Genomic DNA, 27,177 nt, shown 5'->3' with positions numbered 1-27,177 from the left:
CTTTCGCGATATAGTCTATGGTTATTTATCACGATGACGTTTTGAGTAGGTGGGGCTTAATTGGAGGCTAAACAGTCCACAAGACTACCGAGTTAACAAGGCTAGCAGCTTCCATATGCTTGTTTTTGACAATGATAGAAGAAAATGTGCTTTTTTTTTTTTATTTTTTAATTTTTTTATCCAAGTATTTGGATATAAAAATAAAAAAATAAAAAAAGTGAGTGATATCACTCACTCCCCATGTCTGGGAATGTTTCTTTAAAAACTTAACATTACTATGAACCGAACCAATGGCGACATCCTGACAGCCAACTGCACTGGCTAGGTAATTACCTAGCCAGTGCAGTTGGCTTAACTTAAGTTACCTACATCTCGTATTTGTCAAGCATAAAGTTACAACCTACAAACATGTTATATATGCGATAGTTATAGAGGCTAATATCCAAAAAGGCATTTTAAAAAAGGGGGAACCCTCATAGACTCATGGCTAATGGATATGCCAACGAAGGCTATTGCACAGACTAATGGCTAAGAGGGTAACGAAAAAGCATGTTGTTAGCTGTGTTATGTTCAACAAAATATGAAGTAAATTAAGATTGCGATCAAAGTATCATCGTAGCTCATTATTTACATATGACATTAGCATTAGACATTTACATTAGCTAACTTTTCTGGTGGGAGCTAGCCACTTCTATTTCGTGAAGGCACACACAAGCATTTTTGATTACCGCCTTGGTCCAACCCTCTCATTATATGGCGTTTAACTACCGATTTCTTCGATATATTTGACTTGGAGTGGCAGCTAATATGCGATAAAATTTTAGTTTGGAGCTATCCTCCAATTCTGGCTCCCTACAACACAGCAGGATGACATTTTGATAAGGGTAGCCGCTGTGGGTTTTGCCTCCAGCTAACCGCTGATGTGGTCGTGACGTAGGACGTAAAAGGGTCTATTAACCTCTCATTTTTTATGTAAAGGTTAAAGGCCAATTCATTCTATTTTACTCTGTGTCATGTGGTTCATTTGTCCAGCTGTCTTTATCACTGGAGGAAAAATGTATCATTAGTGACAGTATTAAAGGTTAAGAGAAAATAATGGACAGTGACCAGGAGTGTAAGGTGCCACAAAGTTCATATTGAGTGCATTATAGAAAATCACGGATATGTTTCTAGGTTAACATTGGGGTCTATATAAAGTTTTTTCTCATCCGTCTCTCTTTGTTCTTTCATATAAGCCCTCCAACTTTATAAAAGTGCTAAATCGCAGGACTACTTTAAGCTTTAACTTAATCACAGCAACATTTGGAAAAGATAAGTATTTATCGAAATAAACATCATCAGACTGTGTTTCTCCTCCATTTCTTCTCCCATGCAGTCAGACTGCATTATATAAACCAACCAGTGTATGAATTTGGGTTTACAGTTCATTTCTTTGCCACAGTACATGATGTTCTCTGCAGAAATAAACACCCAATTATTTATGAAATTGGAGCTGTAGTAAGATCTCAGGCTGGCTAGGACTCAAAGGAGGGGAGAAATCATCCAACAGTAGCTCCTCACTGTCAGCCAAGACTCACCCTTAACCACAATACAGTTAAAGAGTCAGATTTCAGTGGACAAACACGTGAAAAGAACAACTGCATTGTTTTATTGCCGTTTTCAGCATACATCCAACACCCCTATGCGTCTCAGCTACATGAAGCATTTACATTACAAGTCATGTGTCAACTGAACAGTTTAAAAATTAGGATTCATTTTCTTTACATATAATACAATTTGCACACATGTTAATAAATATCAATACAATCGTGTCAAACGCACCACACGCCATCTAAAACAAACAACCCTTAAAGTTATGTAACTTTGTTTCTCTTATTCACAGCTCATACCATAAGTCATAAATATAGCCTCTAGAGGATTTTTACTGCTATTATTTGACTGCCCACCAGATAATGTTTGATGCAAATTGCTCGTAAAGTACTGTGCCCCATTTGAAATGATCTATTTGTTTGTTTTGAGGGGGACCTGTGATATAAAAGTATTTGAAAAAAACAAAACAAAACAAAAAAAGAAGTAAAAATCCAGTGGGAAAAACAGCTAAACTAAAATATAGTTTAAGAAGAATGAAAATGAAAAAGGCATCTCGTTCAATGGTTAAGTATTAACACTGCCATTTATTGTCCTGTAGTGTGTCTGTTGTGGCGTAGTCCTTAGATATTGCAGCGTATCCGACAGTAGAGACAGTCCTGTGGCACAAATTGAGTGATATGACCTCCCGTTAACAACAGTGAGCCGATTCATTAATAACGTCGAGTTGTTAAAACGAGAACCCTTTCAAACGGTCGTATTAACTCGCTGCTGTTTACTCATAGCAGGAACCATTAAAATATTACATTGAGCATGAACAAGGATTTGTAAACCGTCAGTGTGATATACAGTGAATGGCATCTCACGGAGAGGCCCGTCATTATCGTGTAAAACACATAAATGTTCATACGTAGTGTCAAGTCTGTTCTCAAATGTCCTAGGTTTCGATGACAATGCAAAGTTCTTCTATGTGCCTGCAGCCTTTGTTCCTGACATGCAATGGCTTATGAGTGCATGGGAGTGATGCACAAGTGCAAGATAATGAGATTCTGGGCACTCTCCTGTGAATGCAAATAAAAAATAAAATAAAATGCTTATCTGTTAAAAGCAAACAAAGATAATAAATACATAAAAAAACATGGCCGTATTTAATGAATTCTTAGTGTTGACTCACTAGACAAGCTGTAGGGGAAATAGCTAAAAAACAAAAGAAGCTTTTCATGGCATGTTTGTGGTTCATTAGGATGCAAGCTTCAGAGGATGTCCGTCCAGTCAGACTGAGCCCGGAGACTCTGTTAAACGCGCGTCTGTAGCAGTCTTTCGTGAAAATGACAGGACCCTCATCTGCTGAAAATGTGACTTGTCCTACACAACTATACACAAAAAAAACACAGATTTTTACAGTTGCTTTACATCAGCAGGACCCGAACTGCATTCTTCCCTTTAAATATTTGAGTCTTTAAACATTCCCCCAAAGCACCCCACCCACCCCTTTGCCAGAGATGATCCGCTTCAAGGCAGGGATGATGAAGTTGTGAATGTACTCGCCTCTCCACCCACAGAGAGGCAGAGCAAGCAAAAACTACCAAGTGATTAACTCGGACTGGCTTTGAGCAGAAGATATGTAAACGCTGCAGACTGCTTCAGAGGCGGCCGTAGTGTGTGCGAGCTGGGGGATTCTTTACACATTCACTGCTGCAGGTGTGACAGTTTCAGACCAACTGCCCGTGTCGGTAATAAGCGAGGCCGAGACCACCTATGCCAAGTCAAACTCGTTTGCCAAAACACTCGATGAGCAGCTATTTCTCCCGTGTTAGGCCCAGTTGAGATTGAATCCTTTGGAGAGCATGACAGCCTCCAGGTCCTTGTCCTCCTCCTTCTCCCGAAGTCTTTGCTCGTCCAGGAGGGCTACGAGGGCGTCGCGCTGCTCCACCACTTCCAACATCTCGTTCAGGATCTGCTTCTCCTGGGCGAGCTCCTTCTCAGTCTTCAGGTGGTCTGAGATAAGAAGGAGAAAAACAAGACATAAAAAAGAGCAGAGAGTTTAAAACAAGCCAAAGCGAGTGGAGCGCTAGCTAATTGGTATTCTAGTATTCACCTTCCACAGCCATTCGCTCCCTGAGCTCCTGCTGCAGTCGACTCTGTCTGTCCTCCAGCTCCAGCTCTCTGGCGCTGTGGAAAAGAAAGGAGGGAAAAAACGAGTAAAGTTTGCTTCGCTAATGAATTACAGCTTTGTTTTTCAACTGTTTCCTCATTTATTTGTCTGCAGAATGCAATTATGAGTCGTTCCAAGAAAGACGAATCATTCATCTGCGAGCTTTTATTCAATGATAATGAGATACCATCGGATAATTTAATGAATTGTCAGAATGTAATAAAGTTCTTTCTCTAAATGGATTTAAAATGGGATCACATATCAAAATATCGTGCTGAAAAACGATTGTGACCTCATCAGCAGCGATCAATACGAAACTCATAACGCAATGCTGATAATCATAAAATTAGAAGGTGAATAAATCTGCACTATTATTTGTGTAATTTTCATTAGCCCATAATTGCCTTGACATAACTACTAAATAAATACTCAATAAATGGCATCATCCAAATTTTACGCTTTATAAAGACTTACACAGAACTCTCTGGGAAGTTGTCTTTAAAAACTGCCCTTGTTTCAGCGTGTTTTTTGGATATACATTGACCTGGATGACGGAGAATTCTCACCGCCTTTAGAAACTGTTTGGAAAGGGCAGGCCCTTGAAAATATACTTGGCCGAAGAGGAAACACAACAATCTGCAGTCTGAGGGGCTTTGAAGGCTAGCAAGGAGTCGGCCTTCAGTAGCAGTCAGTAAAAATGACCATTATTACACCTAAAACGCACCCAAAGCTGCAAGTAGTTCCTAACATGACGCTGATTGGCGCACATTTCTGCTGGTCGGCCACAAGTGCTTAACTTGAAGCCCGGCAGGATATCTTGTGATGGTTAGGACCTGTTCAGATCTAGTATTAGGATCCAATCTGGGCGATCCGATCACATAAAAGACAGGTGGGAACACCCCGAGGACGCACCGAGATCGCATTTCAGAGATCCGATCTCTGACCGCATTTGGAGGCAGTTTGGGTCGCACGTGTCCGCATTTGTGCGCATTCCTTTGGTGGCGAGAACGCAAAGCGTCCTGAGTCACATTAAAGACCGCCAACTCAGCAGGGGCGGTCCTGCATCATTGTAGTTTTGCCCCATTCATTCTGAAAAAAGGCAGCTATTATAAATGATCGCCTATAAAGGAAAAAGGATCATTCTTGTTCATTAGTAATGAGAGCCTTTTGAAATATTCCGTCCTTGTAGCTGTTCATTTACTAAATAATAAATAAATCTAAACAAATGAAAGTATTTAATATGACTACACGACTGTAATTCTAAATTAAATAATGTATCAGCATTTGGTTAATTATTCACGCACTTATGTTGATGTATGAAGAGTCGTGCGTGTTTAAGATGAAACTGAGATCGGATCTGGAGACGCATTTGGTGTGAACACACGCATCTAAAGCTGGTCACTCGCAATGGGATAGCCCAGATCGGATCTTAATGGAAGGTCTGAACAGGGCTTTAATAATACTTAATAGCAATGAGCCAATTAGTTCCCATCTGCCTGAGAATAATAGCAAAACAACATGATACAAACGGCCACATTTCCAAGAGGCTTGTACACACATAATCATGGTAACTTTAAGACATAGTTAAAGCTAATTACAGCTGAGTCTGAGCAAAGTGCAGCTGTTAAACACAAGACATCTGGCCTTTTAGTACATTTGAAAAGTTAAAGCATAACTAAAATTGTGACACATACAAATGTTAGTACATTTCCAACAACCGCTGACGCGCGGTTAAGCTACGCTTTTTGGAAATTTAAAGCACCTAATCTGTTATTCGATTCGCTTATCCATCCCACAGGCAAAGTACTTACAATATCATGAGTTCTGACTCATAGCGGACCAAGGCGTTCTTCTCCTGCACCAGCTTGAACCACTCTTGCATTAGTTTGGGGTCGTCCTTTTTACCCATACCTGGAAGGAAAGGAGGAAGCACAGAGCCGGAGTGAGAAACCAGACGGCTGCGAGGCGACACTGGTGCCACACAGACAAGGACCGACACGGGCAATGCAATGTCAGCCAAGCTGGGATGTCCCCACTGAGGGATGGTGAGGTGGAGGAATGGACTCGACACCAATGACGTCAGCGGTGCCATACTTAAAAGATGGCACGCGGAGGGTGACGTGGGGTTACGGGCATCAACTTTAGCGGGAGCACACGTACAAACGCACACAACCCACATACACGCACAGACAGTACCCGTTGTTGCAAAGTTGAGAGTTTGTGTTACCCAGTTTGGCCTTTGTGTCAGACGTAGCTACTCCCTGGAAGCAACTACCTCCTCCTATCAGTTTTGTTTTTTTCTAGAGTGGGTAATAATAAAAAACACAAACGCTAGCTAAGACATTCAGAGGAAGTAAATCCAATGCTATGGAAATCCCTCATCCTCCCCTGCCCACACACCAGCAGAAATAAAATCCCTTTAGACCTCATTCATGCTCAGCAATTTGAGGCTAGAATTTCTTTTTATGAATTATTATGATGTTTTTACATATTCAATTATAAGTTCAAATGTTCAGGGTACGAACATTTGCAGAGTTCACACTCCTCCACTAAATCTGCCTTAGAGAAAAGCATGTTCAGTGCTACTGGCATCATGCATCGCAATCAGGGACATAACAGCTGTCCACTCTTCTTGCAGTACCACTTCTCTGTGCACAGAAGACCAGTGCATGCTGTGGCATGCTTAGAAAGGTCTGCTGCCGTGGCGATAGACTCTTTTTCTATTTATCTGACTGCAGCAGGTGGAGCCAAGCGGTTTCAATGAAACACCAGAAGGCGAAGCCTTGATGCAGCGTGACATACTTAGCTGGGGAAGAGGAGGCTCTTGCAAAATGGAAAGGAATAACATTGTACACACATAAATTGCATGGCTGCGGTCTCGGGGACTGGCTTTAGCTAATTGACAGACAAGAGACAGAGAGAAGAGCTGCTCACACTGGAGAGGAATGCAACATGTAGAAGCAAAGGAATCACAAAACCAACTCTATTGTGCAAGAGTAGTTTCTTTCCTAAAACTACAGCTTGTTCCACCACCACACCTCAGCCCAAGGCTACGAACACAAAGGAAAACGGGGACAAAAACAGCGATAAAGAAACGTAGCAACAGACTGCGGACGAAAGCAAACGCACGTTTCTTGACGAGGACTGGGGGCTCAGGCACAAGTTCCACTGACAGGTGTTAGACACAGAAACAAACCAGGTGACCCATACATGTTTTGTGCGACACTCGAATACTTACGACAAATCATCACACCATGCAAGCTGCTCACTCTTCTCTGAATTACAAATTTGCCCATAAGCTAGTCATGATTCTGGTGTTCGCTCCTCAGTTTTATGATCGCTTTACGACCACATGACAGTTTTTATGCGTTTATTCGATTTGGCAGAGTTTCGGGGGGGAAAAAAACAACAAAACAAACAAAACCACCCACAATTTTACGATATGTTTTAGCCAAACGGAAAACACATGCTGTTGATTAAAGACACGCTATGGCTGAGTAGTTTCCCCTTTATGCGACTGCAGGTACTTAGAATACTAGGGAAAAAGATCCTTTCTCTATAAAAGAAAATACACAAGAAGTGTAAAAGATGGCTTAAATGGGTTCTTCGTCTGCCTTAACATAAGCTGCAAACGTTTTCTATAAACAATGGTATCCTACTACTGCGGGAAAGATGCGCTGTAAGGTAAATATACAATTTCGTTGAGCTGCAGATTGCACCAATAAAATCCTATTCAGACCTTGAACATCTGGCCAGAAGAAGCGAAGACGCTAGTTTATACAGAATACTTGAAGACTTTACTTGGTTTGGGGAAGATACAAAATTCAGTACCACAAAATATATTAATAACTATATCCTCCTGATAACGGTGGTTAATATTTCAGCAAGTGTTGGGAGGTTTCTGGGGAAAGCTACTGAGCCTAATGTAAAACAGGCGGAGAGGGCAGGGTGTGAGGAGAATGGGGAGAGGTTCGAGGGGGGTTAGCCCAGTTCTGGAGATCCTTACGGCTTCCAAGGTAACCTGCCACAACTGTAAGCAGATGCGGCGAGGTTTGTGTTACCTTCAGGGGAACAGCAGGGGCAGAAGGAGAATGGTCTTCGGCGAGGCATCCCCACAAAGGGCTCAACTTCCACAAGACAGAGGGGAAAGAGTGTGAGGGAGTGACGCAGGTGGGTGCATTGGTGGGCAGGAAAGAATGGAGGAAATAAAAGAGCAGGGACATCATAGGGACAGGAAAGAGTAGAGGACAAAGAGAGGAGAGGGAGTGAAGTGAGGATGGAAATATCAAGAAGAGAAGTCAAAGGGAGGACAAGGAGCACTGTGACAGGGAGAAGACAAATCACCTAGAGAGAGGAGGTGGGAGAGATCAGCTGTGTGGTGTGAGAAATGAAAAAGGGGGGCAAAATCAGGAAAAGGAAATAAGAGAATACAACAAACCTGGAGCACAGAGCGGGGAAATAATCCCCCTGTTTGATCTTACGTCTGTATTTCTACAGATAATCTTTCAGTTAGGCATGTTATTTATGAAGTGGGAATTTCCCGCACATATGGCCGGTGTTTATCACAGAACATAAAATGATTTAATCCCATTATTAAAGCCATTACCGACCACCAGGAGATCCATCTCACTTACAAATGCAGATAATTGCTGCTTCTTTTAAAGAGGCTCTCCTTGTAAACACTGCTCGAGCATGTTTAGACCACCCAGCTTAATGTGTTGCCAGCGTGATGACTTTTGAGGCGTAACTACTTTTGAAGTGCAAATGGGGGATTTTATTTTTCTAACTTGCATCCACTGAAGACTTCAAAAAATCATGGATAGCAAAACAAAATGGAGAAAGAAATCCCAGGACAGCCCATGTTTAATACACATATACTGTAAGGGTTTGTCCAGAGGAGGTCAGAGGGTGAAGGAAGGGGAAGGAGGAGGGTAAAATTCTAGATGATTACAACAAGGGACTATCACAGAGAGGAAAAAGGCTTTGAGTCCGTATAGAAATCTCATGGTTCCCCAAATCATGCAAAGGAGAATGTAAAAAACAGGAAAAAGACACAACAACAACAAACCTGGAGCACAGAATGGGAAATAATCTTCCTTTTTGATCTTGCATCTGTAGTTTTACACATATTCTCAACTATGAAGTGGATAGGGCATACTTATGTCCAATGGCCAGTATGATCTAACCCCATTATTTAAACTGATGATATTATATGACATGCATAAGTAGAGGATTCAAGTTTTTGAAGGAAAATGACATATTTGGCAGGGGTCTTTTTCTGTAGGGGTTGGACACAACTACGCAAATACAGCAATCGTGCACCTGACTGTCTTGTATTCAGATAGTGTGCTACAGTTCCCCAAAACACAATAAGTTTGACAAAGACGACTAACAGGAAGTTATCAATGGGTTAGAATCATAGACTGTAAATAAAGATGGATGGCGGAATATCTCCTGTGTGTGAAGTGAAGCCAAAGCAAGTAGAGCTCCCCCTGGTGGCTGGAGGCAGTATATGTCATAAGCTCCGCCTCCTCCATGTTAGTGGATGAGACTGGAGCCAAACTAAAACACTAAAACACATGTCAAATGACGTTTCTCTCATTTTAGGTAGTTAATATAATGCTGATGCATGTTAAAGTGTGACGTTTTTCTGATAAGTTTCGTTTTAGCTATTAGCTATCGGCGCTATACAAACAGGATGTGACCTCAGCATGACTGACGTGGCTCCACTCTCGGACCGTACTGCGCAGACTCTGGCCTCAAACTCATAAGATGGCACCGTCCGCATCCCCGGAAAAGTAGCATCAGTTTGACCGATGCAAGGCCGTGGGGATGCGTTGTCCATATTTATATACAGTCTATGCTTAGAATCTTTTAATCTGACACATCCAGTACACTACAGACACATAAAATCCAGTAGCAGAGATTCAAAACTGTTTAGCATTCAGACATGGTGTTAAAAATATATATATATAAAAAAAATTGTTGAGCTGATGAAACATCATGCCGCTGTAAGATCCCTGGTCGACAAGCCATGATGAAACCTTTGATGTATGTGCATTCGTCTTAATGTGAAGTCTCCATGCGATCTCTTGTCTAATGAGTGGCAACAGCCAGCAGAGAAGCACAGGAGGTCCTGCTCAGATATGAAGAAATGTGGAGCTTCCTCCCTCCTGCTGAGGGAAACAGCTGACGCTGAATCACTACAAAGCAAACTTTGCTTTCTAGCACCATATCCTACTGAGTTCACAGCAGACACGACAAGAAAACGATGCATTCCTCTCACATTTAAACAAATCCACAAAGGTAAAAAAACAGCAGACACCAGGAGACGTCTCGCCCAGACACCGCGGACACCGTTACCGTTGACAACACCCGATTAGATACAGCAGCACATTGCCTATTAGCACATACAACACACATAAAGGCACACACTCGGGGAGTTACGCAACTGAGCAGGTATGAGAAAGTCAGGAGAGCCCTAGTTGGGACGATAATACAGAACTACAGCAGCAGAGTTCTGAGGGAAAGCTAAGAGCCAAGCCAGCAGTTTAGTAGAAGTCAGTTGAGGACAGGATGCAATACTTTTCTCATGTGTGCACGTGTGTGTGTGTATCTGTGTATGTGGGAACTTTAGCGTATGCACAAAATGAATTAAGAGCAGCTTGAAAGTAAATATTAACAACATGACTAGATGAGATAAAAGAAGTCAAAAATCTAAGACTGCATAATAATCAGAATAAATTCAGTTATAGTCAAATTTTAATACCAGCTCTGTAAACTTAAGACGCCACATCACACAGTTTACAGTGCAAACAGGTAGATGAGGCACATTTATGTTTTTAGATCAAGATAAGGCCTAAAAGTTAATATTTTTATTATTTTTCTTACTGGTTGAAAACAACAACCTAAGAAAGCCATGAAAAAAATCTATTCCAACAATCTTGGGTACTGTTGGGGACTATTTTCAGCCGCAGAATAGTATTTGTTTGTACTAGGTCATGGCTTCACCGACTACGATGGACTGAGTTGAACTGCAATGTCCATGCTAACACAGAGCAACAGTCGGTACGTTTACATGCACAATAATATTCCACTATAATTACGGATTTGACAGTAGTCATGTAAACAGAATATTGAATGTGGCATATTCTGATTAAGACGTGTGGGAAAATACTGATCGGGTTTTATTGGGGCATGTATACAGATAAGGTCTGTGCGCACAAACCAACTAGCCAAAACTTTGCAAGGTTGGTATAGAAATCCAATCTTTTCTTATCAGATTTTTGGATATGAGAAAACTTCACAATCCGACCTTTTTAAGAAGGTGTTTGAAATTAAAAGACTTTTATTTAAATAGCTTAGTTGGAATTGGAATAACTGCAAAGAAAATGAATATTTTGTGCATGTTGAGGCTCTCAGATGTATTTTTATTAATTTATGGACTATAGAGGAACACAAAGGAACATAGGAAGTAGTGGTAGGATCAATTAATTTGTGGTTTTGGTCTTTTCATGAGATAGAATTGCAAATATCTCCAGCTTTAAACTATAAATCAGAATTCAAAGCACTTTTTTAACCATTTCTATCTCAACTATCATGCTGCTACTCGTCATGATTTTGTGTAAGAAACTGTATATCATTTTGATCAGGCAAACCGTGCATCGGCATGCAAAGGAGGGCAATCTTTAATGTTCTGTAAGAAGTGCTAAATTTTGCAACAGTTCGACTGTGCTACTATTTTTACTTTGCCGTCACTGTCGGCAAGCTCCTCAGCTCATTCATAATGTTCCTCTGAAATCGAGAGCGCACGCAGCTGCTTGGATTTCCTGCAGCCGGTACTGTACAGTCTGCGGGCTGAGGAGCGACAAATAAAAGCTACTCATTAATTCATTCATTCATGATTCATAAGTTTACAGAGATAAAAGACGATCTTAAGGGGACAGCGTGAGGCCAAGTGTCTGAATTCTGTTTGATGTGAAGAGTGTCTGAACTAGAAACTCAAGAGGGGGAGGTCGGAGGGGGGGACGGGAGGGGGGGAGGTAAAGGAGCAGAAAGTGTTGCGGAGGCTAAAAGCCAGCCAGCCAGCCAGTCAGCCAGCCAATCATGGTACGGTAGATATGAGGGGTACAAAGCTCAAAAAAAAAAAAAAAAAAAAGGAAGGGGGGAGGGGCGGAAGGACAGATTGGATTAGCCATTTGGTTAGTTTTAAAGCGACAGATTTGAAATACATACCGCCCAGATGCAAGTCCAGGATTTCACTGTAATTAGAATCTCCCCAATAGTCTACAATGACAGGGATATATTAAAGATAGGAGTTATTTCACACGGCCCCAAACTGGGCACACAAACACACACACACACACACACTAAATTCTCCAACAAAGTCATGCATGTTCTTGCAAACACACGCATAATCACTGCAGTAAACACTCAGAACAAAGAGAGTCCGTTGGTACTCACCACAGTGCATAAAACAGTCGGCTTGTGCAATACAGCAGTAAAATGCATTTCTCAAAATAATAAGAGGCCGCTACATAGATTTGCTGTATTGCTGTTTACTGGGCCTGTTCACTTCATTTCACACGAAGCACTTTGTTCCGTTTTGTCAGTTTATTTCACAATATGTGTATTCAATTTGCGGTAATTTAGTTCAGACAGTAAGAACTAACTTATATACAGTCCAGTCTATTTGTGGCGTTGAGACGTTTGAAACAATTCGGGGATTGCCGTTACGCATTTCCATCATTGCAATTTTAAAAATGATAAGGTCTCAACAAATACCGGGGTGAAGTCACTCAACCGCAGCAAACGTTTGCGGGAAACATCCAAATAAAGACGTCGTCAGCCCTGCAAACCAATTTCAATTTGACTCCTCCCGTTCTGATCTGATTGCGTTCGGGAAGTGTAACGTGATCCGAGTGTGGATCAGAGTACGGCAGCTCTCCTCGTTGAGAGGCAGTGACGGAGACGAGGGACATCCAGAATGAGCACAGACACACAAATCTATGTCGGGACACACATTCTCCTGACGGCATGCAGCTCGGACTGACGATGGCGGACATGTTATGAACAAACGGATGCCAACATGTTCGGAGATGGAGAACTGTTGCAGTGTGTCATCACAGATGGACTTAACGGTGTCACATGTCATTAATAGGAATAATAATGATCATTTCAAAAAAAAAAAAAAAAAAAAAAAAAAGGAAAAACTACGGTAAATCTAATACCTGATCTTCTTTTGTGCTGTTTGGGTAATGTATAAGTACCTTTATACAACCCTTTAAGAGAGTAGAGTAGTAAACAAGTTAAAACATCAACTCAAACATTCGATTGGATGAATAGATTTGGTTAAATTTAAATAGCCGATCAATCCATGCATCTGTGTGCACGATGAAAGTTTTCATTTCCTCACATAAAGTAAATTGGGAGGGAATAAACTGTACACACTGCGAAGACAACCTCATTACTACCGAGCGCTCTTCGTGCTCAAACCTGCTCCGAATAAAAGAAGCATGCAGCTCTCTAACAAATAATGCATTCTTTGTCTCTGGAGTACACTGTCTGTGATAGTCCCTTGTCAAGAATGATTTGGGTTTATTACTTTTGGAGAAACCAATATGTCTTCTGCAGAAAAATGCATGTGCTGGAATGCGCTCGGGTAAACTCTTAAGTGACGACAGCACAATCGAAATCACTGCAAAGGGACGTGTTTTCTAGGTAATCTTAATCACGGATATCATGAAGCTCTAGAAAAAGGCTGAACTCGCATACAGATAAAAAGATAATCACAATTACGCGGCACCAATGAGAAACAAGATTTAATAATCATACGAACAGCAAACCATTTATAATAAAAGAGAACTACGGCTCTGTAAAACTAAAAATATATGAATGACAAGCTATTACCTGCTTCCCCTCTCAGAGCTTTCTCCACAGCTACGCCCCTCTCCTCCAGCTGCCTCTGCTTCTCCTCCACCTGCTCCAACTGCCTCTGGATGATCTGAGGAGACACGCGGTCACATCATTAATGTAACGCACGCGCGAACGTAAACGCACAGAGGCACACGCGTGTTGTAAAATCACTTATTTATTTCACACGGGTCGCGCGGAGCAATAACGACGAACGTTAATCACCTTCGAGGGGGAGCGCTCTCCCATTTGCGGGCGTGCTCATTAAAAATAAACGTCTTAAGTGTGGCTCAACTGCGACTGCACTGAAGTCTGGGAGTGCGCGAGGCTTTAAAAATGTAATTTCACGATTTTCAGCAAAATAAAACGTTATGCGGGTTGCATCTTTCTGCCCCACAGCACATTCTCACTTGTCGTAGGCGGCTGTGGAGTCAGGGAGTTGGATGCAAAGCAGCACCGCATCACATCAGTGTGTATTATACTCATACATTATACTCATATATGTGTTCGTACCGTTTATGAGTGCGACACGGTGCAATTAACGTGTCAAATATGTAAATCAAGGCAAACTCCAAGTGGAGAGTGCTTCATCTGAACCATGAGATCAGTTCTAATTAATTGTACTTGTTATGGGAGCCAGGTGAAGTGGGAAGGTACTGTACAGTGAGTCAAAACCCCACCAGTGGCTACCATACTATGCTCGGTTTACAGGTTCATGATAATATACTGCTTTCTTCCACGTATAAAAAGCCTCTGATCGGTCAGTTGGCCCACGCTGTAGTTTTTTGTCTATCATGTGTTGCATCGAACTGCCCTCGAGGCGGGCGTTATGCAAATGCATTGCGTGGCGATGTTGAAACAGTAAGCCAGGAAACGAAAAAGCCGGACTGCAAACGAGGTGCTTCAGGCAGCCGATGAGCAGTGAGGGAGACGGTAACTCCTTCCAGCTTTTTGTAACTTTGCACAAAAAGTTATTTAACGCACTGCAGGAACAATTAACCGTTGTTGACTTGCAGAATGTGCCTAAGTGGACGCAGGGTGCCGAACAAAAGGCGAGCCAAAACAATTCAGTTTGAAAAGTTTCTCCCTGTTCTTCAATTCTGCTGTAACTTTCCCTGTCATTGCGGAGTATATCAGTGCCAAACAGCTATAGTTCTAAAAAGAAGTCAGTTTTTTTTTTTTGGGGCTCTGCAGAAAGACGCCAAAAGGAAACGAGATTCGGGCCAGCTAACCGCAGGCCCGGGAGAAGAGACAGCTTGGTGCTGAGTCGGCAGCCTGGGCCGGGTTCGACATCAATCACGGGATGCGTTTGACCTCGGTCCAAGAGGGTTAAGTCACGCCGAAGTGAGCATATGTCAGTTCGAGGGAGAATCCAGGTCTAATTTCTAAGCTGCCGCGTGGCGTCGAAGGAGAGATGTCGCCGGGCCGGTTACCTGGGCTCTGTGCAACCTCTTGAGTTCCTCCTGCTTGGCTTGCCGGCGTGCAGCTTTCTGGACTCGGCGCGTCAGCTTAGCGTTCAGCTCTTCCTCTGTGTAGGTTTTCTGGTAGGACAACCAAAAAAAAAAAAAAGAGTCAGAAGAGTCTCATTCACAAGATTCTTACATGTGAAACTGGCTCCACGGTGCCCGGACCCCTCAGGACAAAACCAAACAGAGGTGAGGGACAGCTAGCAGGTAGCACATTTAATACTTCACAAGACATCTACAGGCTGTCTCCCAGGGACAATAAATTGTTATGCAACTCTTTGTAATAATCCTCCTTCACTTTACCTTAAATGGCCCTTAATATGCAATACATCTCTCTAGTAGCTAACGGGTGAAGACATATAAAAGCTGGCGCAAGTCGGAAGAAAGCAAGAATAGCTCTGAGGGAAAACATGTCAGAGGTTTTACCAGACGCAAGTAAACACAGCGCCACAGTGACAGATTAATATCATACCAGTCAGAGAGGAACGGCCCACGGTATCAAGAGATGCAGAGGTGTCATTGTTGCCAGAAAAGTGGGCGCCATTTATTTAAAAAAGTGACATTTGAACAGAGTGCGCAACCAGCGTTGAGAGAGCGAGCGAGCGAGCTTTGCGGTCCGACTGTCGACATGCATCCAGAGAGGGCGCTTGTTAGTTTTTGTTTTTTTTGTTAGGGCAGGCGTACGCAGGGTGTTAAAGTGGCACATGTGCAGGGAGAACGAGGTGGTGGGTGGAAAAGGAGAGGGGTTATCAATGTATGTCATACTACCTTTGTGGCGTACGATCTCTTGAACGCCAGCGCGTGAGGGACATATACAGACTTGTGGAAGACGAAACATAAAAAAAAGGGAGGAAACAAACAATATACAGATGATATGATTAAATGGGTTAATGATTAAGTTCAAAATTAACACAAAAGAAGCAAAATGGCGAGGAGGGAGGGGAAACAAAATACAGTCAAAACAGGCAATGTTAATATCCCACACCAAAAAAAAACAACAAAAAAAACAAACATGTTTCTGTTCATCTATGTTAATTAAGAATTAGTGGAACTAAAACAAGAAACTAAGGCACAAATCACAACCGGACGACGTGAATATGTAACAGTCACGCTCACAGATCTACAGACTAGTCTATACTACTCCCTCGGGCTCTCATTGACTCGCACGTGGCCTGCGAGGCATGATGCAGATTTGACCTCCCGTTACTATAACTGTGAGAATTCAGATCAATGTTTTATATTAATCATACGCTCCTTCAAAATGAAGAAAGCAAACCAGGAGCGTATCTGAGCTTTACAATGTTTAATGAATTCATGCCTCTGGCCCTGGGCTCGACTCCATCTATCTAAAACACATACACGCAAGACTGAGCAGCAGCCGAGAATATAATTTTGACTTTCAGCTGTAAAACACAACAAATGCAAATGGTTTCAAATAAAAAATAAAAAAAGGAAAAAGAAAAGTTTTGAGTGCTAAATTTCGGCCTGACCTATACCGAATGAATCCATGCTTCTAAAGAATTAATTTCCTTTGAAATTTTGCATTCAACATGTTATATTTAGAGGTCGAAGACCTTGAAAGTATGTTTTTAATATCATGATTTGGTGGTTTGATGTTTCTCTTGAGCACAAAAATATATACTTTTATTCTAATACCTCTTTAAAAAGTAATGAAATAAGAATTAAAGATTTATTTGGGGTTAGCCTCAAAAGCCAGAGGCAACGACCTTTGTGAAATATCGGTAATTCTTCAGTGAGTCGTCCCGTTCGCAGATATTACGTTTGCATGAAAGTCAGAATTATTTAACCCCCGCTGCACAATACCTCCTCATCGTCTTTCTCCTTTTCCCGCTCAACCTCCTTGTCCCGCTCCCTTTCTTTATGCCTCTCTTTCACCCTCTTTTTTTCCTTCAACTCCCTCCTCCTCTCCTTCTCCAGTTTCTCCTCCTTTATTGCCTCCTTCTGCATGCCTGACACTAGGTCAAAGATGTCCGTGTGCCGCTAGGGGTGGAAGAAATCATATCAAGAGACGTTTCATGAAAAGCAGCAAAAACAGAAACTGAAAAAGCTGGATGTGACGATGATGTGTGTGTGTGTGTGTGTGATGTCCTAAAGCCCGTCTGCAAATGTTGTTTCAACCACTGTGGTCTTTTTTAGAGATGTTTTCGTTGGTTGTGGTGCTTTGATGAGCGCGCTAACCAAGTTATCCCCCAAAATACGCTGCTGGATGAATCGAATTGAAAACAGAATATCCTACAGTGCAGGGATCAAAAGCTGTAGCTGTTCAGAATTTTCAGCAGGTGATGTCCTTGGGGTTCGTTGAAGGCTCCCGTATTTGAGGAGCGGGTCTCCACTCGTTATAAAATAAAGCGTCCTATCGAAAAACGAGCTCTGAGCTTTCTTTCCAAGGCTGTGCATGTATGAATACGTAATGACAAGAGATGTGGCATGTCTAATTACGTCTAGTTACTCACATCTGCCTTAGACTTCTGGGAGGATCTCTCCAGAACATCATCGCAGGAGAGGTCCGAGTCCTCGGAGAAGCTCAAGTTTCGTCGAGATTTCAAGTCTGTTACAAACAATAAAAAAAAAAAAGACATTGTTAAAAAAATGGGGCCTCAGTTACCACTTTCAGAAACATGCTGTAAGTCAAGCTTTACCGGAAGATCTCCCGAGAGGCGACGCTTTCTTCTTCCCCGAGTCCTGAGTGGTGGAGCTGGACGACGGCGTGCTCGGACACGATTTATCCTCCTTCTTCTTCTTGTCCTTCTTGTACCCCGAGAAGACGGCCTTCCACAGCGACTTGTGCTTGGGCGGCGTCTCGTCGGCGCCGGAGAGCCTGCTGCTGTCATTTTTGGCTTTTTTCTCCTTCTTGTTCTTACGCGGCGAGAAGAGGGAGCTTCGCTTCTTGCTTTTGCCCACGGACGAGCCGTCGGACGAGGCCACCGAGCTGTCTAGGCTCTTGTTGCTGCTGAAGAAACGCTCGGGCAGAACCTCCGCCTTCTTCGACTCCAAAGCTTTCACAGCCGACGTCTTCGGAGACGCGGCGGACTTCTTACCCTTTCCTCCGGCTGTATCCGGGGTGACACTCCAGGCCACTTTAGGCGAGGCGCCCTTGTCTATGTCAGACTCTTTCATTTTGTTTAGCTGCTTGCTCATAGCGTCTTTCAGCGCTTGGCTTTTAACAGACTTCTCTCTGGCCCTCATTCTTTCCTCAGCAATCTCCTTGGCCTCCGGAGAGAATTGAGTTGCCCTCTGGGTCTTCGAGGCCGCACTGACGGGGATATTGGGTTTACCGTTTTCCATAGCTAGTGCCAGATGCAGAGGAGGCCTTTCCCTGCTGGGTTTGCTGGTGGGTGGAGTATAATACCTGCTCATGCTTGTTTCTGGCGTCCGCTCATCGTAGGTCTCCTCCACGTCGTCGGCAAACGGAATCTCCTCCACAGTCTCCACAAAGGATTTCCTCACCTCTTGCGGCCGAGGCTTCTTCTTCTCCCTCATGACAACCACTGGGGTCGTTTCTGGGGTTGCTGGAGGTGAAGAGATTTTCCTGGGGGCGGGTTTGGGCACAGACACGGGGCTCAGCTGGGTCCTGGGCGCAGGAACAGGAGTCTTGGATTTCGCCGGCTCTTTGGCACGCTCAGGTGGGAGCTTTTCTGTTCCGTTGCTCCAGGCAACCTGGTGTCTCTGCTGCCTGAGCACGGCCGGAGACTGATTAGCAGGCACAGGTGGTGGCGGACTGGACGGCGGGGTGAGCATAGCGGAGTCGGACGTGTTGTAGCTGTCGCTGTTCGCCGTCTGGCTCGTGACCATGCTTCCGTTCAAGCCCAATCCCGAGCTGCTGCTGATGTCCCTCTTATCGGAGCCGTCGCTTTTGGCCTCTGCCGGAGCGATGGGAGTGATAACCTGACCCTCAAGAGTGATATTGAGCCTGCGAATGACAGCTCGGCCCGTGAAGGCAGGCTTCAGATCCTCGGACACATCTGGCGTCTGCGTCGTGGCAGGCGTCAAGTCCTGTGTTGGAGTCTTAACAACGGTCTTTTCTAAGATTTTGCTACTGCGGTCCAAGGGAGTAAGGCCGAGGCTCTTTCTTATCTCAGCACTCTTCAACCAGAATTCCTCAATGAGGTCCGTCTTTTTCAACGGAGTTTCTTCCGTTGAGGAATCTGCAGACTTTGAAAGCTGAGGTGAGGTTGTGTCAGTTTTGGCCATGGGCGTCGAAGTGACCGCGGGGACGGGCTGAGTCCTGACGGGAGAATCGGAGGCAAGGGGCGACGAGGGTTCCTGGCAGGGCAAAGGCTGGGCACAGATCGGGGAGAGAGGGTTTCCAGTGAGAGGGCAAATGGAGCGGTGGGGGTAGACCGGAGATTTAGGCGTGCAAGTCTCCGGTAAGGGGGTGGGCTGGGAGCGGATTGGCGAGCCGACAGGTGACTCATGGGCTGGCTTGACCGGAGAGGTAACGGAGGGCTTGATGGGGGGCGAGGCTGGAGGAGATGAAGCAGACGCGGGAATCTTGGCAGGAGACTCGACTGCAGCGAGAGCAGGAGAAGAAGGATCCTGGACAGGAGCAGGTGAAGGGCACAGTGGGCTCCTGGCGAGAGGAGATAAGGTGGTCTTCTCGGGCTCTCTTTCTTCAGGTATGAAAGGATCTGCGAAGAAGCGGGTGCCAGGAGACATCACCGGAGTTATCTGTGAAGAAGCAGAGAAGTTCAAAAAGCATTCAAAAGCCCATCACATAAACCTCAAAGATAATAGGCGTGGGATTATCTCACCTGTGTTACAAGCTCTGTGGATGGTTTGAGTGGGGGAAGAACACTATCTTCCTTCTGCACGGGGCTGACGCTGGATGGTTCTGAATTCACAAACAACAACGATAGCGCCTTTTATTTATGTAAAATATACCAGAGTGATCAACTCAGAAGAACGGTTTGTGACACGTACCAATACTGGAGACCACGTCCAGGCTTTCTGATTTCTTGTCTTCTTCAGGAAGTGCTTCGTTTAGCTCTGGCTGGTGCAAACGAGCCTCAGCTTCTGCATCTGAGGGGATGTCATCTGGAAATAGAAAAAAGTGAAATTATGACTTATTCAACAGCTACACAGATACATAACTTTCACTTAACTTTGACGGGGTTTAAATTCTTCATTATTATGTTTATTATTTGTACGATTTCGACTCCTCACCCTGATCCATCTCCGTACCAGGCTCCATGTCGGGACTGTCCGCTTCCGCTTCCAGCCCTTCATCTTCACAGGGCTCTGGCATGAAAGAAGAGTGGAAAAAGAAATTCATCGTCAGCTATCGCATTCTGCCTTCAGTCAACAACAGCGCGAGAGCATTTTCAAATCCCCTAACAACCTAAACTTCAATGAGGTTTTCCTCAGAATATTCTGATTGTGGTCTAAAAAGCCATCGAGACCAATTTCCAAATTGGAGTGCAGGAATTAAAGTTGAAAAAGAACTAAAACCGAAATCCTTTTTTCTTCTGCAGGCAGCGTTAAAAAAGTGTTCTGACAAAAAAAAGGGTTTTGCATACAAATTAAATCATACAGTATAAGTCTGTTGTTCATATGAACAAAGGATGGGCACAGGGTAGCGTTAGGGAAAAGACACATGCAGCTGTAAACGGATTTGAACATTTGAACCAAGCAAAAGCACAACTAAAATGTTATTTGTTAGAAGTAGGCCAGTAAGCGAAACCTTTTGGGACTGTTTTTCCCCGAATAAAACTGAAAAACAGGAAATGATGCAAATAGTTACTTCATGCAGTTTAGAAAAAAAAAAATCAAAACTTCCAGCCAGAATATGACAGAAGATCTAACTCTAATGAGTCTAATCTTCACTAAGCTTTTAACGCAGAACTCGAGGCCTGTGCCTCAGTTCAGATATACCTGCAGGACTCTCATTCTATTCATCCAAGCTTTTAAACAATCGACCAAGTACGTCAACAGAATCATTATCGGGACTTGGTGCAAGTACAAGTGTCCTCAAGGGGTTAGTCCACAAATATAGTAACAGTAATAGCAGATTTTAAACCACAGCAAAGTGTTTTCAAACCTTGACAACACATTCTTTGGAATATATTACATTACAGTTTGAAACACGGTGTAAGTAAAGAGAAAAAAAAATTACATTTTGAAGGGTAAAATGAAAAGTTTGGTCGTGAAAGGTGAAATAAAAAGGTCCCATCGCAGGAGAGCGCAGCTCTCTGGTGAGTGACAGCGTTACAGCGTGCATGCTTGTGAGTTCACTGGTCTCTGCATGTGTTTCTGCATGCTCCAGGAAAACGCCAGCCGATAGACAGACAGACAGACAGAATATGAGTCTTAAGATGGGATGCAAGGATCCCCTTTTAAGTCTGTGCTACCTCCAGACATGGACTCCAACCAGACTCGCACTGCCTCGTGTCGGGCGGATGTGTGGGCGGGGGCTACATTCAAACCGGAGGTTTCAGAACAACGAGGGATAGATGGCGGGGAAATAACAGTAAAGCGATTAGACACATGGGAAAGAACATAAAAGCAGAACAAAATCAAAAGGAACTGACAAGAGGGTTATATGGTGCGCTGGGGTGTGGTTGAAGAACATTACATCCACCCCAGAGGAACAATGGCGGCGCTAAATGACAAATTAAAAAGCTGAACACAAAAATTAGACATTCCAAGGGGGGGGAAAAAAAAGCAACGTTACGAAATAATGTACAAAATCATAGATAATTAAAAACAACAAGTGGGTTAGTCGGGGGGGAGATGGGTCCTCCTGTCCCAGACGTACAAAACAGAACAGCAGCAGCCACACTGGTGAAATGAGACGCCCCGATCCTTAAACCCGGCGAGGCCAACAGCCTTCCCCAGGTGTACAGCACCTCTGGGTGGGTTACCTGTGGAGGAGGGCTGCGTGAGCTCAGAGGGTTGGGAGAGCTGGGAGGCCGAGGCCAGCTGGCCATCCTTGTCTCCCTCAGAGTCCAGGTGTGCTCTCGCCAAACCTGGAATGGCGTAGGGATCCACAGGCTGCAGGACTTGTTGGATTTGCAGGTTCTTTGCTAAATATTCGTTTTGTTTTTTTTGTTTTTTTTTTGTCGTTGTTTTGAAGTTGTGCGATTAAGGAAAGAAGAATCGGACAAAGAGAGGCGAGGGAAGTTGTCAAAGAAAGAAAAGCAAGAAGAGAGGAGAGGAAAAGACGGGACACAAAATGAAAGAGACAAAGAAGAGAAACAGTTACACAGCGGCAATGAAAAGTCATCAAAGAAATGCAGGCTGGGAGGCTGCATGCAGTACACTGCAAAAAAACAAAAAAACAAAATAAAAGTCAAACCATAAACGTGAGCCTCGAGTATGTACGGCTAAAGGAAGAAAGGAAATGTCTGTTTGTTTAATATAAATGTTCTACCACTCAACACCAAACCATAACCGCGGTGCCTGAGGGGAAAAACACAAATCATCTCCGGGAATTTATCAGATTAGTATTTCAAAGCCATACACAAAACCACAGGTTAAATGGGATGAGATTCACAGTAAAAAACATAAAAGAAAAGAAACACACTTATAAAGACAACATCTCTTAAAATGGAACAAACAAACAAACCAAAAGCAAAGACAACAAAAAAACGCAAAAGCCACACACTTATCCTAGAAGCCCTTGAACTTAAAAAAAACCCAAACCAGCCAGAATTAGATCAAGTTCAAAGTGACTGCAAAAAACATCCGCAGGCAGATCTGTTGCTACCTTTAAATGTACCAACATCCTCTTCATCTTTAAGGTACTTCTCCAGCCAAAGGCCTGACTGGAGCTCTCTATCCCAGGGGCAGTAGTTCCCCTCTGCCAGCAGGGGGAGACAATGGCCCAAACAAACAAAAAACAAAAAAAGCACAGATATACACACACAAGAGGTGTATGCGGATACAGATGGAGTGATGAAGAGGAGGGGGGGGGAGAAAGGGAGGAAAGGAAAGGATGATGAGGAGAACAATGTTTGAGACACAGACATGAAACAGATTTTGACAAAAAGTAGATGGGGTTCTGAACTGTCCCTAAAAAGGGCAAACGGACGCTGGACAGGGTACAATAAAACAAACTTACACAACTGGTGTAATCACACAGGACGAGAATGCAAAAAACGAATTTACCATCGCTCGACTCCTCATCCTCTTCTTCCTCTTCTTCTTCATCCTCCTCCTCCTCCTCTTCATCATCCATCTCGCCGTCTCTGCTGACTGCGTCGGCCAGTGCTTCGTCTTCTCCCTCCTCGCCCCTCAGCTTGGCGTGGAGCTCCACCGCGTCCTTCCAGGGTACGCCGCCGAGGTCCGAAGGACTGGGAAGTTGCTCCTCCGCCTCCTCCGCCTCCTCCTGATCCTCCTGATCCTCCTGCTCGTCCTCCTCCTCCATGTCCGACTCTGAGCTACTGTTGGGACAAACGGAAAGGGGAACTCAACATTTGAAGACACCAGGCGAAGTCAGGGCAAGAGTGCAAGAGCCCATCTTCTGCAATAACATATAAATCTGTATTTATTTTTAACTGACGGATGCTTTTATGATCTTACCTGGAGCCCAAGTCGACATCTGTGCCCTTGTCAAGAACACTGCTGAGGTTATGCTCCGCTAGTGTCTCCTCGGGCACCTCCTCCAGCTCCTCCTCCCTCTGCAGAGACAGCCGATAGTTCTCCAGCTCGATGCGCTCCGGAGTTCCACGCAGTCGCTTGGGCAGGCTCGGCTCCTGCAGGCCGTTGACTTCCGGCACTGGGGTCGATGAGGGAGCGCGATGCGGACGGCAGCAAGGCGGAGGTGAGAAATTAGGGGAAAGAGAGGACAAAAATGTGACTGAGAATCAACTGCAAAGAGACGAACGCAACTCTCTCCAAAGCAAGAGCCATGCAGAACTGACTGACAGCACATGTCATCTTCTAAATGTATTCATCTCTATGTCGGAAATTATTTGTGAAGACTGCTTTGATCATGGATAGAAAATTCTGGAAAATGTTTGTGCAGTCTAGTAAAACATATTCCATCACACATCCAACTATGTGACCTGCGCATTTTCACCCACATCTGCAGTCAGGTAACTTTAAACCATTTACTCCAATTAAACCAAAGTAATCTTGTATTTTATAAAAAGGACAAACTGACAAGGACACACCGATTTAAGATCTATTACCGAATTTATTGCATTAGAGTAAATAGTATCAACAAACACAAATAGGTTTAACACTCTAAAATAGTTCTATATATATAATTAAATATACAACGTTGGTGCCTTGCCTTATTCCCATCCTGAGAAGCGAACCTTAAAACTGCTTTTTTTTTTTTGCTAAAATCGACTTGGGAATGAATCAAACTTGAGGTTTTTCTCACAGGATTTTATTACACCTGTCAACTCTCCATAACAACGCAAGCAGAGGCAAATTCCAATCTGGACAAAATGACGTCTTAAGCCACGAAAATACCGCTAAAGAGGATATGCGAGGCGATGAATACTGTCTCATATTGTTTGTGCAGATGAACGAGATGGAAAAATAAAACGGGTGCTTCTTCTTGTAAAAAATAAAAAAAAGGTGTGACAAGAATTAAATTGTTCACTTTCCCATCAGAACTAAACCTGACATTAAAGGGCTAAAGCGACCCATGACCCAACAAGTGCTATTTGCAGTGTTTGTGGCTGTCAAATTAAAGGGGAACTACCGTTTTTTACAACCTAGACCTTATTTCTTGCATAAAATATGATCGTTTACTCACCCATATAACTTTGGTGTCATTTGGAGTCATTCGGACGATATTTAGATCCAGTGGGTATATCCATATAGTGGGAGTGACTGGGGCACCGAAACGCAGCCTCTAAATAACTCCGGACTCAACGGGGAATAGTACTAGCGTATCATAACATAATGTTGGTGAAATGAACGAGTTTCGCGGCAGATAATGCGTTATTTAGAGGCTGCGTTTCGGTGCCCCAGTCACTCCCACTATATGGATATACGCTGCGTTCCGCTGGATCTAAATATCGGCCAAATGACTCCAAATGACACCGATGTTATATGGGTGAGTAAACAATCGTATTTTATGTCAGAAATAAGGTCCAGGTTGTAAAAAAACAGTAGTTCCCCTCTAATTCATATTTTTAGTATTTATAACTACGAACTTCAATACTTAGATAAACTTTTATGATGACTTGATAAACTATTTTAATCAAAATGAAGAATATTAACGTTTTACTTCATGTGTAGTCTTAGTGATTTCACAGTCAAATAGGATGTGAGCTTCTTTTTTTTTATATACCATCATGCATACAGTGATGTACCTATATTAAGTAATTATTTAACGGCACACGGTAACAGTATTACTATGGCATTTAATTATTAAGTCACTATTTCGGCTTATAATCCTATACTTGCCACACACTGCAGCAGGTCTACACTTCACTTATTTAAATGTTCATTTTCTGCAGAGCTCACCAGGCTACCCATTTCTGCGGTTTCTCGTTTCGCGGCTGATTTCGTTCAACTGTAACACGCAAAGCGATTTAGAAAAGACGCGCCGCGATAAGCCAAGTAGCAATCAGTCGGGGGGAGGAAGGGGGAGAGTTTGAGAAGGTGCAACAGAGGAGCGAAAATCACAAAAGAACCAACCAATCACAGGCACCGATAGAGCTCTCAGTTTTAAGACGCTCTGGTCGGAGGGGGTAAAGGTAAAGCTCACAAAAAGCATTTGATACAGGCACTTCATCACAGCGTGGCGAGTTTGGGTAAGAGGGCTACTAGTGTCGGCGCAGAAACGTCTCACAGAGAGGAAGGAACACATCACAGAGCAGGCATTGAAACAAACACACAGGAGGAGGTAGAGCTAAAAGAGGGCAAGTCACAGGCCACTAGAGGTTACAATCACAAAAGAATAAAGCTTGGCTCTTCATTAAAAAAAACAGGCAGGCAAACAATGTCTAAATACACAATTAACTTATATAAATGTGTTGCCATGAGGCTAAATTATAATTTTTAAGTCACATTAAAACCAGAATAGGAAGCCATAGAGGAGCGTTACACAAAGGGTTAACACTGCTGCCTGCAGAGCTGACCAGAAGGAATTAACGACCAGCTCTCTTTAATTTCCAAGCCAAGGAAAATCAATAGATTTCAGATGCACCATTCACTCGTAAAATGAAGCTGCCGAAGCACAGTTTTAATTTCTTCTGCCAATCACAAGTTATAAAAGGGCTGCTAACAGAATGAAGGCTGCATCCTCTGGACGTAAATCAATCACTGAGACAAAAGAAACGCAAGATTTACATGAAAACTTTGCAGGCTCAGCAAGTCAGTACAACCTAAGTCTATACAATCTCAAGGCTATTAGTTGGCAAAGAGTAAAATAGGAATAAAGGAAGGGGGGGAAAAAAGGAGGGACAAGAGAGCCATGCTAGAGGAGGTTGAGCAGGACATTGATGGTGAAACAGCAGAAGAGGTAGATGCAGTAGGTACACAGGAAGGGAGAATCTAGGGGGTTGTGTGCCACCTGGTGGCAGGTCCAGGAGAGCGTGCGGCGGAGGGTGCGCAGCGGGACGCTCGCGCCTTTGGCCAGGCGGCAGTGCGCGGACGCCACGGCTAGAGAGGCGAGTCGGGTACCTGAGGGTTGGAGCTCGGCCGCGGGGCCTGCTGCTGCCATCATCCTGCCGGGGGCATCTACGGTCGTTGTGGGAGTTTGGGGCGCCTGGTTCTCCTGCAACAGACAAATAACGCCAACCACAGCTAAACGTTAAGAGACGCAAGTGATCTTAGAAGGTCAGAGCACAAGGAAAAGGAAAATTATACACTCTGCTTTCCATGTTAGACCTTGAGCCAACGCTGAATTTTGACACTGAAATCATTTCAGAGTCAAACCTGACTTCCAGCAGGATTTCTTGGGAGTAAATAAAATAAGTACCTTTGCTGTGATCGGAGCAGGGGAGGGAGCAGGCCTCTTCCTCTGAGCATAGCCAGACAGACGGTAACAGTAGTGGGGCTTGCAGTAAAATTTCCCTGAGGAGCAGAAGAGACGCATAAGCAAATAATTCAATTCGTAAATAAACACATGCA

General features: G+C 43.6%; 1 protein-coding gene across 6 annotated transcripts in view; it reads right to left on the bottom strand.

Moving 5' to 3' along the window:
• Positions 1-1,625: 1,625 nt before the first annotated feature.
• mical3a (microtubule associated monooxygenase, calponin and LIM domain containing 3a) overlaps positions 1,626-27,177 on the bottom strand; it is an 86,104-nt gene continuing 60,552 nt past the window's right edge. For 2 of the 6 annotated variants that reach the window (XM_084555312.1, XM_084555311.1), the window contains exons 18-33: positions 27,026-27,120; positions 26,728-26,821; positions 23,662-23,857; positions 23,248-23,522; positions 21,489-21,551; positions 20,305-20,379; positions 20,062-20,175; positions 19,893-19,972; positions 17,781-19,809; positions 17,595-17,689; positions 15,889-15,939; positions 15,088-15,195; positions 13,652-13,745; positions 5,554-5,653; positions 3,686-3,759; positions 1,626-3,585 (exon numbers count right to left, since the gene is read on the bottom strand). In XM_084555312.1, coding sequence (XP_084411438.1) covers positions 3,401-3,585; positions 3,686-3,759; positions 5,554-5,653; positions 13,652-13,745; positions 15,088-15,195; positions 15,889-15,939; positions 17,595-17,689; positions 17,781-19,809; positions 19,893-19,972; positions 20,062-20,175; positions 20,305-20,379; positions 21,489-21,551; positions 23,248-23,522; positions 23,662-23,857; positions 26,728-26,821; positions 27,026-27,120 — 3,728 coding nt within the window. In that variant the 3' untranslated portion in view covers positions 1,626-3,400. Of the gene's footprint in view, positions 3,586-3,685; positions 3,760-5,553; positions 5,654-11,977; positions 12,029-12,972; positions 13,024-13,651; positions 13,746-15,087; positions 15,196-15,888; positions 15,940-16,944; positions 17,122-17,594; positions 17,690-17,780; positions 19,810-19,892; positions 19,973-20,061; positions 20,176-20,304; positions 20,380-21,047; positions 21,552-22,001; positions 23,523-23,661; positions 23,858-26,727; positions 26,822-27,025; positions 27,121-27,177 lie in introns of those variants that run through there. The other 4 variants (XM_084555316.1, XM_084555313.1, XM_084555315.1 and 1 more) reach the window with 4 other exon arrangements.

The sequence above is a fragment of the Chelon labrosus genome, assembly GCF_963514085.1.
Source record: "Chelon labrosus genome assembly, chromosome: 11".
Classification (NCBI taxonomy): Eukaryota; Metazoa; Chordata; class Actinopteri; order Mugiliformes; family Mugilidae; genus Chelon; species Chelon labrosus.
Note: the sequence above shows the minus strand (reverse complement) of the source record. Positions and strands in the feature narration are given on the sequence as shown.